Source organism: Entelurus aequoreus, linkage group LG13 (assembly GCF_033978785.1).
Source record: "Entelurus aequoreus isolate RoL-2023_Sb linkage group LG13, RoL_Eaeq_v1.1, whole genome shotgun sequence".
Taxonomy (NCBI): domain Eukaryota; kingdom Metazoa; phylum Chordata; class Actinopteri; order Syngnathiformes; family Syngnathidae; genus Entelurus; species Entelurus aequoreus.
Genome location: NC_084743.1, coordinates 61,051,368 through 61,067,163, shown reverse-complemented (window position 1 = coordinate 61,067,163; position 15,796 = coordinate 61,051,368). Strand labels below are relative to the sequence as shown.

Genomic DNA, 15,796 nt, shown 5'->3' with positions numbered 1-15,796 from the left:
CCGCCCTGACAAAGTTCCCTGCTGCATGTTGAGGCAATTGCAGCTGTCGCAGGAGCAGGCGCGGCTGCAGCAGACAGAGGGAGTGTGGGCGTCGATAGCCAATAATTAAAGTGCTTTTGCACCTCGCCAGATGTAATTAGACACATCCCCGGTGCTGGCGGCGTCTGGCGCCCGAGCAGTTCAACACCAGCACTTCTGAATAGAATACAAGGACATGGAAAAAATCAATAATGAAAAAACCAAGGTAGAAAAGGCATTCCGCCTAATTGGTGTCATTTGCATCCCCAAGAAAAGATCATGTAAAGCAGGGGTCTCAGACATGCGGCCCGCGAGACGTTATTTTGCGGCCCGCGCCTTAATATGAAAATTTAATGTTAGTGCGGCCCGCGAGTTTGACAGCGTCATACTTGCCAACCCTCCCGATTTTTCCGGGAGACTCTCGAATTTCAGGGTAACCATTCTCTCGAATGTCTGCCGATTTTAACCTGGACAACAATATTAAGGGCGTGCCGTGATGGCACTGCCTTTAGCGCCCCCTACAACCTGTACAAACAGCGTGCCAGCCCAGTCACATGTTGAATTCGGCTTCTGTACACACACGTAAGTGACTGCAAGACATACTTGATCAACAGCCATACAGGTCACACTGAGGGTGGCCGTATAAAACAAGTTTAACACTGTTACAAATATGCGCCACACTGTGAACCCACACCAAACAAGAATGACAAACACATTTCGGTAGAACATCCGCACCGTAACACAACATAAACACAACAGAACAAATACCCAGAATCCCTTGCAGCACTAACTCTTCCAGGACGCTACAATATACACCCCCGCTACCACCAAACCCCGCCCCCCCACACATCAAACCCCCCTCCCCTCCGTGCGTCGGTTGAGGGGGGCGGAGTTTGGTGGTAGCTGGTGTGTATAGTCTAGCCCGGAAGAATTAGGGCTGCAAGGTGTTCTGGGTATTTGTTCTGTTGTGTTTATGTTGTGTTACGGTGCGGATGTTCTCCCGAAATGTGTTTGTCATTCTTGTTTGGTGTGGCGCATATTTGTAACAGTGATAAAGTTGTTTAGTTTGTTGGGGGACGGCGTGGCGAAGTTGGGAGAGTGGCCGTGTCAGCAATCTGAGGGTTACTGGTTCAATCCCCACCTTCTACCATCCTAGTCACGTCCTTGAGCAAGACACTTCACCCTTGCTCCTGATGGGTCTGGTTAGCGCCGTGCATGGCAGCTCCCGCCATCAGTGTGTGAATGTGTGAATGTGTGTGTGTGAATGGTTGAACGTGGAAAATAGTGTCAAAGCGCTTTGAGTTCCTTAAAAAGGTAGAAAAGCGCTATACAAGTACGACCCATTTATACGGCCACCCTCAGTGTGACCTGTATGGCTGTTGATCAAGTATGTCTTGCAGTCACTTACCGGGCCGGCACGCTGTTTGTATGGTGAAAAAGCGGACGCGACGACAGGTTGTAGAGGACGTTAAAGGCAGTGCCATCACGGCACGCCCTTAATATTGTTGTCCGGGTTAACATCGGGACAAATTCGGGAGAATGGTTGCCCCGGGAGATTTTCGGAGGGGCACTGAAATTCGGGAATCTCCCGGGAAAATCGGGAGGGTTGGCAAGTATGTTGCTAGGGCAGGATAGCCATTCAAAGAATGTGAATTCATTAAAAAGTGCATGTTAGATTTTTTTAAGAAATCTTTTCTCGTGGCCCAGCCTCACCCAGTTTCTGCATCAAGTGGCCCCCAGGTAAATGGAGTTTGAGAGCACTGATGTAAAGAATGTAAAATAAAATGAACTGTGCAATACTGCATACTGGCTTGTTCGTCCGTGTTGATATGCTAATCTTGCTCATTTGGTTTGAAGCCGAAATATTCCCCACAACGGGTCCCGTTTTTCATTGTTACCGTCTCATACTAGTAGTACCTCACTACTTGAATACTACGACTGTATATTTAATGGCGGTACACAGAAAGCACCCAGTAATTACTTAGTAAAGGTTGCTATAGCGAAGACAAAGAGCTCGATGGAGTTCTCAGGAGGAAGAACAGGTCGAGTTTGTCGCCGATAGATATAATGAAGCAATTAACCTGACATTAGTCTTACAGACGTCCTGCTTATAATCAACACGTAAGCTTGATGGCTCAGGTCAACACCTGCTTCTCTCAGGGCAGCAGAACATAAAATCATGTTAATGGTGAAGCAATGCTGCTGCAGACATGGAAAGTCAAAGAAAAAATAAGCCAACTGGATTAGAGCAGTGTCAAATTTAGTACCAATACTTGTACAATTCACCCTAACCTGTACATACAATAATCTAATTATGAAATAATTTAACTGCAATTTGTTTACTTCACTATTGCGATTCAATATGCAAATATTTTTTCCAAGGTCTTCTTCACATGTATAGTTCAACAAACACAAGCAATAAATCACTTTGCAGTGTTTCCCATAAACTGCCAAGATACCTGTGGCGGTGGGGGCGTGGCTATGGGCGTGGCCATGGACGTGGTCACCATGACATCGTCGAGTAATTTGCATAATTTACTACAATGATATGATTTTCTCTAAAAAGGCTCAAAAAATGTATACTTACTAATTAATAATAACAGTTTTGTTTTAAACGTCCATCCATCCATCCATTTTACAATATAATTACAACACTATGTACATATTTATATACAGATTTGAACAATAAGTTATTCACTGAAATATATTTATTAATTGTGGTTCTTACAAAAAATATATCTTATAAAAATATAAAAGGTAAAATGTCTCTTAAAGCTCTGCCCCTTTAATTAGTGCATACTAAATAATTTAACTTTAGCCTACTACTACAACCATATTATTTACCAGCAACATAAAGTGAAACAGAGGCAGAGGTGTCCTGCCACAGTCAGTAACAAATAAACAGAAAACAGTAGTGGCGGTAGATAGACACAAAGCTTCATCAAACATCTGATCCACTGAACAAAGAGCTCCAAAAATCTTGATCCTACACTTCTCTTTTGTAAAGTAAACCTGAACAGCCGATATGGGCATCTACATCAACTATATGATTTGCCTGAGAAGCTGGACAGGACAAAAAAATAAAAAATAAAATGTTAAAAAAATAAAAAATGTTGTGGCGGCCTTAATTCTTTCGTGGCGGGCCGCCACGAATAAATGAATGTGTGGGAAACACTGGTTTGTATTATAATGAATAATAGCATATTTATTATACATAAATTGTCAGCACAGCGCTTTTATTGTGAAGGCCGGAAGTGTGGTATTTGTCTTAGAGCTCTAAATGGATGGCTGTAATAAGTGACAGTAAGACAAAGATGGATGTCATTTAAATCAGGGTTGCTTAACATTTTTTACCTCGGGGCCCAACTTTTCCACTGCAGAGGGGCCCGGGGCCCATTCAGTTATTAACACCGAATTAGAAATCCTACTCATAATTTTGACGGTATTCAATAATTCATATCTAACCTACTTACAGTTTACCAGGATACACTGTCAAATGATATGAAAACATTTGTTAATGAAAGATTATTAGCAAGGCTTAGGTCAGGCTGATTACAAAAAATGAATACCGTATTTTTCGGAGTATAAGTCGCACCGGCCGAAAATGCACAATAAAGAAGGAAAAAAACATATATAAGTCGCACTGGAGTATTAGTCGCATTTTTGGGGGAAATTTATTTGATAAAAACCCAACACCAAGAATTGACATTTGAAAGGCAATTTAAAAATAAATAAAGAATAGTGAACAACAGGCTGAATAAGTGTACGTTATATGAGGCATAAATAACCAACTGAGAATGTGCCTGGTATGTTAACGTAACATATTATGGTAAGAGTCATTCAAATAACTATAACATATAGAACTTGCTATACGTTTACCAAACAATCTGTCACTCCTTATCGCTAAATCCCACGAAATCTTATACGTCTAGTCTCTTACGTGAATGAGCTAAATAATATTATTTGATATTTTACGCTAATGTGTTAATAATTTCACACATAAGTCGCTCCTGAGTATAAGTTGAAAAAAACTGCGACTTATAGTCCGAAAAATACGGTACTAATCAAATATACTGCAAAAGAAGGGACTGATGAAAACTGTATTTACATATAATTATGCAATGCTAAAATAAATAAACTCGAACAAAATAATAATTAGGATTACCGTCACACCTTGAAAATAAGGCTTTTCACTTGGAAAAAAATCAAAGTAATGTAATACATTGTTAACCTGACTCTCGCCAGATCCTTGTAGTTCACTGAGCTCCACACTTCTCAATAGGAGATGTATTTCAGAAGGCGGGGCCTTGTGAAGAAAATAATTGTATGTGATTGGATAAACCACTTGTCCGTTATATTGAATGACGTGCTACTTCAACTACTCACATCGAAATCAACCCGTGACGCCGTTGAGAGCGACGCTGGGAAATCCAAAACAGAACAGCCGACATATTGGATAACGACAGAGCGAAAAGTTCTCTGTTCATCTTTTAAATAATTAATATCTGATAGATTCGACATAAACAGTTGCAATAGCAGAATCAATGTGCCGCCATTGTTGTTTGAATCAAACAGTCACTTTGGCGCTACGTCACATCTATGAAATCCCGCCCGGCGATCCTGATTGGTTCATTATTTTTTGCTATCTTGAAGGAGTTTGCAATGCCCTCGAGCCCAGATCCTTGTGTGGAGCTCAGCGAACTACAAGGATCTGGCGTGAGTCAGGTTAATATGTAGCCCGCAGAAGAAATCACAAAGTCTGACGCTAATTTTAACTTTTACTACCAACTTTACGATAACAAATGGCACAATTCAACAGGTTTTACACCCCTTGCTAACACTTTTGTTTCTTGAGAGTGCACTTCCTCATTCTCCGCCAATCACCTTTTAGGCACGGACGAAAAACTGGCATCAAATCGAAACCACACGAACATAAACTACTGCAACGCACTTCTTGTCGGGATCCCCAGCAAGAACATCCAGAAGCTGCAATACATACAGAATAGTGCTGCTAGGATCCTGATGAGAGTGCGGAAATATGACCATATCACACCAATTCTCAAATCCCTTCACTGGCTTCATGTTCCACTCAGGATTGAATACAAAGTCTCCCTACTAATCCACCAGTGCCTCCATGGAAATGCCCCCCCTCTACCTCAAAGAACTGCTCACCCCCAAATCCTCCACACGACACCTCCGCTCCGGACAGGCTAACCTCCGAGGACAAAGCTACGAACAATGGGAGACCGGGATTTCTGCTCCGCCGCTCACAGTCTGTGGAACGCTCTCCCTGACCACCTGAGGGCACCACAGACTGTGGATGCTTTTAAAAAAGGCTTAAAAACCCTTCTTTTTTAAAAAGCCTTTTTTTTTAGATATATGCATACTAGTTCTAGCTATTTGGCTGTTCTAGTTTTTATTTTTTTTATTATCTTTTTATTTTTATTTTTTTAATACACTGTAGCACTTTGAGGTTGTTTACTCAATGTAAAGTGCTTTTTACAAATAAAATCTATTATTATTATTATTATAAAACATTAACATTAGCCGCTTGTGACAGTATGAATTGATATTTATAGCCTATTATTTGCACACATTTATTGAGGTTTTATGATGATACAATTGAGTAAATGTGACCAAATGTGAGGCCAACCTGTATCCTGAAAATGACTTTTAGATCTCAGGGATTTCACTTTATTTGGGAACCAATTTGTATTTGAGGATGTAGAAGAGCACACTTGTTGTGTAACTATTAACTTGAACTGGTCAGGTAACGGTGCAGGATTAGGTGCCATCAAATCTCTTGGAATAACATCAAGAAAGCAGCAGTCGGACTAATCTGTCTGTCAGATCTTCCTCCATCTTTGCTTCTTCCTCAGTTGTTTCATGACAAAAAGATCAATATTCAAAGAGCGAGGCTGCTCAGACCAGCCCTCTATTTTTAGCCCTGAATTGTGTGTGTGTGTGTGTGTGTGTGTGCACTGAAATCCGAGTGCGGCGCCGTTTGTCTCCATGGCAACCGCACCCACTGCACAGAAGATGGGAGAGCGCGCAAATCCGGCCACGTTGGAGCAATGGCCGACGGCGGACGTAGCGTGAGCGTGCCCGCAGTTTACGTCTTTGCCGCCACGTGGGTGCACGGCGGCGTGTTGACTGGCTGCGTCTGCTCGTATACGACATTGGACAATGTACAGCTGTCAAACTTTATGGAGGGATGACCTTGTACGTGTTGAAGTGCACATTTTCATTATATGCAAGTCTCTATTCAAATCATGCAAACAACTGGAGGAGTTTCAACAGCTGACGCCATAAATGCAGATTTCATATATTAATCATTTATTTTCAGACTGTGGCACATTCACTCTCGAGCCCACTTTTTTCTGACATTTGTTTTTGTCATTCAAATACTGTGTACAAGTCTAAAGTTCACAGCTAAGGTGTCAGTTCAAATAAATATGTGTCATGTCCGCAGCAGGATGCCTAAGAATTAATTGATTTTGTAAAAGAGACAGCAGATTAATCACAGCTTGAAATAATAATCGAATTTGTGAAACCGATTGTAGATTAAACACATTAACAATAAATAAGAATTAATTTATTTTGTGAAACTGACTGTAGATTAATCACATCGTGAAACAATACTTAAGTTAATACTTCGATTCCATGAAAGGGATAGAGTAATCACATCTTGAAATGCGCATGCGTCGCCAGGCTCTGCTTTTTATCCATAGATTTATCAGATTTAATTTTTTATTATCTATAGCAGGGGTGTCAAAAGTGTGCCCCGGAGGCCATTTGCGGCCCACAGCTAATGTTTTAAAGGCCCACGGCACATTCTAAAAATACTATTAAAAGAAACAAAAGTGAAATAAAAAAGATTAAAGGTGAAATGTAATTTAGAAAAAGTTGCAATGTTGACTAATAAAACAAAGCTGTTTTTTTTCTTCTTTCAAACTGTCATTGCTCAAAACATAATATTGAATCAAAATCAATGTTATTATGAATTATTGACCTATCCAAGGTTCCGATTACTTCACATCAAATATTCCACTAAGAAAATATTTTTGGTGGAAGATTTTGCAAATTTGGTAAATAAATAACCCCAAAATGTATATTTTGTTGTTTTCTTACTGTACCGAAAATGAACCAAACCGTGACCTCTAAACCGAGGTACGTACCGAACCGAAATTTTTGTGTACCGTTAGACCACCATTGTTAACAATTAATTAATTTAGTAGATTAATCACATCTTGAAACAAAACTTAAGTTAATACTTAATCGATTCCGTGAAAGTGATAGGTTAATCACATCTTGAAGCGATAATTGATTTTGTGAAAGTGATAAGATTAATCACATCTTGAAATGATAATCAATTTTGAGAAACAAATTATATAATATCTTGAAACAATACTTTTGTTGACAATTAATTGATTCCGTGAAATGTATTGTAGATTAATCACATCTTGAAACAATACTTAAATGAATACTTAATCGATTCCGTGAAAGTGATCGATTAATCACATCTTGAAGCGATAATTGATTTTGTGAAAGTGATAGAGTAATCCCATCCTGAAATGATAATACATTTTCAGAAATTAACTGTAGATTATCACATCTTGAAACAATACTTTACTTAATACTTCATCGATTCTGTGAAACTGATAAGAGTAATGACATCTTAAAATGATCATCAATTTTGAGAAACTGATTGTAGATTTTTACATCTTCAAACAATACTATGTTGATATTTTATCGATTCCATGAAATTGATTGTAAGTTAATCACATCTTGAAACAATACTTAAGTTAATATTTAATCGATTCCGTGAAAGTGATGGATTAATCACATCTTGAAGCGATAATTGATTTTGTGAAAGTGATAGATTAATCACATCTTTAAATGATAATCAATTTTGAGAAACAAATTGTAGATGATCATATCTTGAAACAATACTTATGTTCATAATAATACATTTTGTGATACTGATAGTAGATTAATCACATCTTGAAACAATACTTTACTTAATATTTAATCTATTCTGTGAAACTGGTAGATTAATCACATGTTGAAACGATAATTATTTGATTTTGTAAATCTGATTGTATATTAAACCAGATCTTGAAACAATACTTATGTTAACAATTAATAGATTTAGTAGATTAATCAAATCTTGAAACAATACTAATGTTAATAATTAATCAATTTTGTGAAACTGATTGTAGATTAATCACATCTTCAAATAATACTTTACCTAATACTTCATCGATTCTGTGAAAGTGATAGTAGATGAATCACATCTTTTAACAATGTTAAGAAGTAATGGATTTCGTGAAACTAATTGTAGATGAATCACACCTTGAAACTATAGACAAGAATTACTTCATTTTGTGACATTAAAGAACATTCTAAACATGATATCAGCTATGGAAAGTTGAGCTTTGTCTAAAAATGAATAACCTATATTGTTCAATAAAATAATTTAAGAACATTGAAGTGTTTAATGATTTATTGATTTTTTTATTTAACTAAGTATGGATATCATAAAATGTGTATGCTCGCTCATTCATACTCAAACCAACACATTTTGCAATTAAGACAAACACTCTTACCGATTTCGGGAATTCTGAACATGGAAATCCTTCCACAAATAATCACCACTCAGCCCAGGAAAATAATTTACATAAATTAAATGTCGCCAAGATTGTAGCATTTTTTTTTTAATACTCGTCAATGCCTTCTACTACAAAACTCATTACCCCCCAACCTACTTAAGTCAATTTATCCAGCCTAAACTTATCATTCTGTCTGCACTGTCCATCCCAAAATGACAGGAGACTTATCTTTTAGAAGAAAAATGTGGGTCCCCCCCAACCAAAATTACTCTCACCCCCAACTCGCTGCTTAACTACTTAAAAAACGCTAGACTCACGCACGCACAAAAATCCTAATCCCCGCACTGAAGGAATGACAAGCCTGGCGGAGAAGATTTCCAAGTTTTCTGCACAACACAAATCCTGCTCCTCCCTTTTTGTAGTAAGAAACTGCATTTTACTGGCAGCAAATGTAGGCTCGGGCACATGTTGTCAAGGAAGCAAAGTAAGACTAACGTTGGCTTTTGCTCCTTGAGTGTCTTCATGCTGTCACAACTAGAGATGTCCGATAATGGCTTTTTTGCCGATATCCGATATTCTGATATTGTCCAACTCTTAATTACCGATTCCGATATCAACCGATACCGATATATACAGTCGTGGAATTAACACATTATTATGCCTAATTTTGTTGTGATGCCCCGCTGGATGCATTAAACAATGTAAGAAGGTTTTCCAAAATAAATCAACTCAAGTTATGGAAAAAAATGCCAACATGGCACTGCCATATTTATTATTGAAGTCACAAAGTGCATTATTTTTTTTAACATGCCTCAAAACAGCAGCTTGGAATTTGGGACATACTCTCCCTGAGAGAGCATGAGGAGGTAGAGGTGCAGGGGGGCTTGGGGGGTAGCGGGAGGTGTATATTGTAGCGTCCCGGAAGAGTTAGTGCTGCAAGGGGTTCTGGGTATTTGTTCTGTTGTGTTTATGTTGTGTTACGGTGCGGATGTTCTCCCGAAATGTGTTTGTCATTCTTGTTTGGTGTGGGTTCACAGTATGGCGCATATTTGTAACAGTGTTAAAGTTGTTTATACCGCTACCCTCAGTGTTTTTTGGCGCTCTGTACTTCTCCAATATGGATACAGTGTTATGCAAAGATGTACTTACAATTTTATATACAAATGCTACTGTTTATAGACGCGGCGGCGCGCTAAATGTTTTCTACTTCCTAGGGGGACGTGACAGAAAATAATTGAGAAGCCCTGCTGCAAGGGATGGTAGTGCTGCCAACTTAGCAACTCAGCAAGTGATCTGTAAATACTCTTATTCACAAAAAGTGACAAATCGAGTTGAGACCTTAGGAAATGAAAGTGGTGACTGCTGTGGGCTTCTGTCCTATCTAAAATAAAAACTGCAAGCTTGTGTCTTGTGACACAAACAGTACATATCGAAGCTAAGGAAGAAAGTTTGTAGTTAACGTAGTCGTCTTAAATGCATAATTCAAGATGTTTTATTATTGTCCATTCTTTAACATGTACAAGACATATAAGAACTGAAATTTCATTTTCGGCACAGTCCCACTAAGAGCAGACGTATGTTACAGGGAGACAAGACGGGACCGCCAACGGATCAGCCACTTACGGCGCTCCTTAAAAAAGGTGGGGAAAAGGTGATATTGGGAAAGGGGGGAAGAGTAAAAAATATCAGTCTAAGGCTGGACCCTCGGGAGGGGGTCCAGACTGAGTCCAAGGGAAAAAATAATGGCCAATTGCTGTTGGTTGGTTGGTTGGTTGGTTGGTTGGTTGGTTGGATGGTTGGTTGGATGGATGGATAGATAGATAGATAGATAGATAGATAGATAGATAGATAGATAGATAGATAGATAGATAGATAGATAGATAGATAGATAGATAGATAGATAGATAGATAGATAAATAGATAGATAGATAGATAGATAGATAGATGGATAGATGGATAGATGGATAGATGGATAGATGGATAGATGGATAGATGGATAGATGGATAGATGGATAGATAGATAGATAGATAGATAGATAGATAGATAGATAGATAGATAGATAGATAGATAGATAGATAGATAGATAGTACTTTATTGATTCCTTCAGGAAAATTTAAATTCCAGCAGCAGTGTACAGATTTGAGATCAAATTTAAAAAGTAAAAAGTAAATAATGGGGGTATAAATGGAAACAGAATAGAAAAATATTACAATAAGAATGAAAATAAAAAGCAACAATGACAATAAAACTATAACAGTAAAATAAGAATATAACAAGAGAAACTAAGCAGTAGTGACCATGTTATGAAAAAGTATTGCACTGTTATTGTTTTGAGGCATGTTAAAAAAAAAAAGAACGCACTTTGTGACTTCAATAATAAATATGGCAGTGCCATGTTGGCATTTTTTTCCATAACTTGAGTTGATTTATTTTGGAAAACCTTGTTACATTGTTTAATGCATCCAGCGGGGCATCACAACAAAATTAGGCATAATAATGTGTTAATTCCACGACTGTATATATCGTAGGGCTGCAACAACTTATCGATTAAATCGATTAAAATCAATTATACAAATAGTTGGGGATTAATTTAGTCATCGATTCGTTGGAACTATGCGCAGAGGCTTTTTTTAATTTATTTTTGTTTTATAAACTGCAACATTTACAAACAGCTGAGAAACAATAATCAAAATAGCGCCAGGGCGGCGGAGGCCACATCTCATGAGGTGCCAGTAAGCTAACCAATCATGTGTCATGTGCAGCTCACGTGACGACGCCGTCTCCTTTGCTGGAACATTCGAAAAATGGCGCAGGAAAACAGTACCGATAGTTCAGCGGAAAAACATCTTAAGGTTATTGCTTCAATGGAGAAAAGTGTACGACCTAAGTCGTTCACTTTAAAGACTTCAAAGAAGACTGTTTCCTGCAAAATGGCACGGAAGTACAACATTGCTTCAGGAGCACCTGAAAAGGAAACATGTTGGAGCCATGGATGAAGGGAAGAACTCACGGTACGTAACTTTTTAAGTCCATAGTGGCAACAGGCATTCATGAGTTCAGCTTTTTTGTGAGTAACGTTAACGTTATGCCTTTGTTGCAACGCGGGGCTGATAATGTGTCTCCGGCACATTTGACTCCGTTTTGAGAGAGAAAACGCACGGTTACCAATTTCGAAATAAACGTAACGAACAGAAATATCTCAGGTTGGTTTCATAATGGATCAATGTAGCCGGGCCCGATAAAGCTATTTAAATATATTTAGATTTGAGTGACGCTTTAGTACAACTAAACGTTATGATGGTGCTGGAATATTTCATGCTATTATTCAGAGGCAGCCTAAAATGAATCCTTTATTATTCACAACAGAAACGTGTACAATATCTGATTCAGTTCTGATCTGATGAGTTACATTTCTGTGTTATTATTGGTGTATGCTGCACCCCCAATGTCCACAACATGGTGCCAGTATGCTGTTTTTTTTTGTTCAATAAAATACTGGAAAGGATAGAAATGTAGTGTGTCTCTTTTATCCGATTATTAATCGATTAATCGAAGTAATAATCGACAGATTAATCGATTATCAAATTAATCGTTAGTTGCAGCCCTAATATATCGGTATCGGTAATTAAGAGTTGGACAATATCGGAATATCGGATATCGGTAAAAAAGCCATTATCGGATATCTCTATTAAAGGCCTACTGAAAGCCACTACTACCGACCACGCAGTCTGATAGTTTATATATCAATGATGAAATCTTAACATTGCAACACATGCCAATACGGCCGGGTTAACTTATAAAGTGACATTTTAAATCTCCCGGGAAATATCCGGCTGAAACGTCGCAGTATGATGACGTATGCACGTGACGTAGTCAGTTTAACGGAAGTTATGGTACCCCGTAGAATCCTATACAAAAAGCTCTGTTTTCATTTCATAATTCCACATTATTCTGGGCATCTTTTGCAATTTGTTTAATGAACAATAAAGGCTGCAAAGAAGAAAGTTGTAGGTGGGATCGGTGTATTAGCAGTGGACTACAGCAACACAACCAGGAGGACTTTGTTGGAGAGCAGACGCGCTAGCCACGACCTCACCTTGACTTCCTACGTCTCCGGGCCGCCAAACGCATCGGGTGAAGTCCTTCGTCCTGCCGTCGATCGTTAGAACGCAGGTGAGCACGGGTGTTGATGAGCAGATGAAGGCTGGCTGGCGTAGGTGGAGAGCTAATGTTTTTAGCATAGCTCTGTAAGGTCCGGTTGCTAAGTTAGCTTCAATGGCGTCGTTAGCACAGCATTATTAACCTTCGCCAGCCTGTAAAGCATTAACCGTGTAGTTACATGTCCACGGTTTAATAGTATTGTTGATTTTCTATCTATCCTTCAAGTCAGGGGTTTATTTTTTTTGTTTCTATATGCAGTTAAAGCACGATGCTAACACGTTAGCTCGTAGCTAAAGCGTTTCGCCGATGTATTGTCGTGGAGATAAAAGGCACTGAATGTCCATTTCGCATTCTCGACTCTCATTTTCAAGAGGATATAGTATCCGAGGTGGTTTAAAATACAAATCCGTGATCCACAATAGAAAAAGGAGAGAGTGTGGAATCCAATGAGCCAGCTTGTACCTAAGTTACGGTCAGAGCGAAAAAAAATATGTATTTCACTGCATTCTAGTCCGTCACTCTAACGTTCCTCCTCCACGAATCTTTCATCCTCGCTCAAATTAATAGGGTAATGGTCCGAATAGCTCTAGCTGCATTGAAAACAATAGGAAAATATGAGGGAGTGAACAACTGACAATGTCACGCTACTTCCGGTAGGGGCAAGGTTTTTTTTTAATCAGAGACCAAAAGTTGCGAACTTTATCGACGTTGTTCTATACTAAATCCTTTCAGCAAAAATATGGCAATATCGCAAAATGATCAAGTATGACACATAGAATGGATCTGCTATTCCCGTTTAAATAAAAAAGATTCATTTCAGTAGGCCTTTAAATACCTAAACAACACAACACCCAGTGCTGCTCCTAGAAGGTAAAGGATGCTTGAATATGTATCAGTACTTACACAGCTCGCCCACTCATGTTGGTGTTCACATGCTGTTGGAATTGTGGATATTTGGAGGCCAGGTAGGCAAAGTCTGGTGGTTTGTCTTTGTAGCGGTTCCTGGGATGCATGGACTTGTTCAGAGACATGACCGCCGGCCTGCTGTGGTGGCACAAAACCGACTGTTAAAAGTGTCCCGTCCAGTTTCAGAGTCATCCAAACATTCCAGAGTTAAATTTGTAAGGTCTGACACTAGTCTGTACACACTGTCAATGTACCAACTCATGCTCACCTCATCATCTTTTTGCTCTATTCGCCACAACACTGTCATTTATTAGGCTTGCACGTATTAGTAACTTAATTACTTAATTATATGTTTAGTTAATATTTATAGTTTAGCACAGTCTACCAAGTTATATTCCTGACATGTTAAACATAAGCTGGCCAATAAAAGATTATAAATAAACACGCTGTGCCTTTAACTCGAGCAGATATTTAAAACATTATATTAATAACTTATAACGTAAGGGAATGTTGTTTAATCCCGTCTCAAATGATTGGAGTAAATATAAATATGTTCATGTTTAATGGGATATAAACTTACCTTAATAAGTATTGTGATGGACTCGCGTTGGCTAAACGTTTCCTGGCTTTCCTCGTGTGCTTCCCGGTTGCGTGACGTCGTTACTGTGCGACCCTGCCGGATGATGACGTCAAGGAGGACGGACGTAAACATGCTTTAAAAAATGACTATTATTATTTCTTTGATTGTATGTAAATGTTGAATATTATAAATAAAGATTTTGAAAATAAAAAAAAGAAATAAAATAAAAAAAGAGGGGTTTAGTGTACATTACACACACACACACACACGCACACACATATATACATATATATATATATATATATATATATATATATATAATATATATATATATATATATATATATATATATATATATACTGTATAGATACATATATATATACTGTATATATACATATATATACATATACATATATATACATATACATATAAATATAGATATATATATATGTACATATATATATGTACATATAAATATACATATATACATATATATACTGTATATATACATATATATACTGTATATATACATATATATACATATATATGTACATATATATACATATTTATACTGTATACATACACATATATATATATATACTGTATATATACATATACATATATATATATATATATATATATATATATATATATATATATATATATATATATATATATATATATATACATATATATATATATAACACATTCTACTATAATTACTTTATTGAATTAACAACCCCCTGGCGCTGTATTGCACTGTTTTTTAACTTGCTTTAATTGTCCGTGTTCATATGTTTATGTTTGTAAATGTTGAACTTTATGAATAAAGGTATATGAAAAAAATATACAATAATAATTAAAAATCACTATTCAAACGTTGCATATTATAAATAAAGGTTTATAAAAAAAATTAAATTAAAAATGAGGTGGCGACTTGTCCAGGGTGTACCCCGCCTTCCGCCCGAATGCAGCTGAAATGCTTCAGCACCCCCCGCGACCCCAAAAGGGACAAGCGGTCGAAAATGGAAATGGAAAATGGAATTAAAAATGATTATTTTTATTTTTAACGTGCATACATTGTATATAAGTGTATGAACCTTTATGCAAGTATAACATCTACATTTTTGTAGTTGTACTAGCACTGCAGTAATACATTTAAACTCTTAAAATAGAAAAAAATAGGCTATACGTTTTCATATTCGTAAACAATGTGGTTGTGGTGTCCAAAATTTTTCAACCAAGGGCCACATAACGAAAAGTCAAAGTATGCGTGGGAAATGTTTAATGTTTCTTATTTTGTAAAAATAAAAATAAAAGGCTGAAAACAGACACATATTATATAGAGAGAGATGACATATATTTAAAAAGAAAACTTAGGGTCAGCTATGTGTTATCGGTGGAAAAATGTACTCATTAGTTATAACTGTGGTGTCCAAAGTGTGGCCCTCAACATAGTGTTGGAAAAAACAAGAGCAAAAATATAAGAAGAAAGGTAATTCTTAGTTATTTAAGTAT

The 15,796-nt window shown here is 37.4% G+C and overlaps 1 protein-coding gene across 2 annotated transcripts in view; it reads right to left on the bottom strand.

The window, feature by feature from the left end:
• mettl16 (methyltransferase 16, N6-methyladenosine) overlaps positions 1–14,403 on the bottom strand; it is a 50,463-nt gene extending 36,060 nt beyond the window's left edge. The window contains exons 1-2 of one of the 2 annotated variants that reach the window (XM_062068677.1): positions 14,279–14,403; positions 13,696–13,836 (exon numbers count right to left, since the gene is read on the bottom strand). In XM_062068677.1, the coding sequence (XP_061924661.1) occupies positions 13,696–13,823 (128 nt within the window). In that variant the 5' untranslated portion in view covers positions 13,824–13,836; positions 14,279–14,403. The remainder of the gene's footprint in view (positions 1–13,695; positions 13,837–14,278) is intronic. The other variant, XM_062068678.1, reaches the window with a different exon arrangement.
• Positions 14,404–15,796: the final 1,393 nt, after the last annotated feature.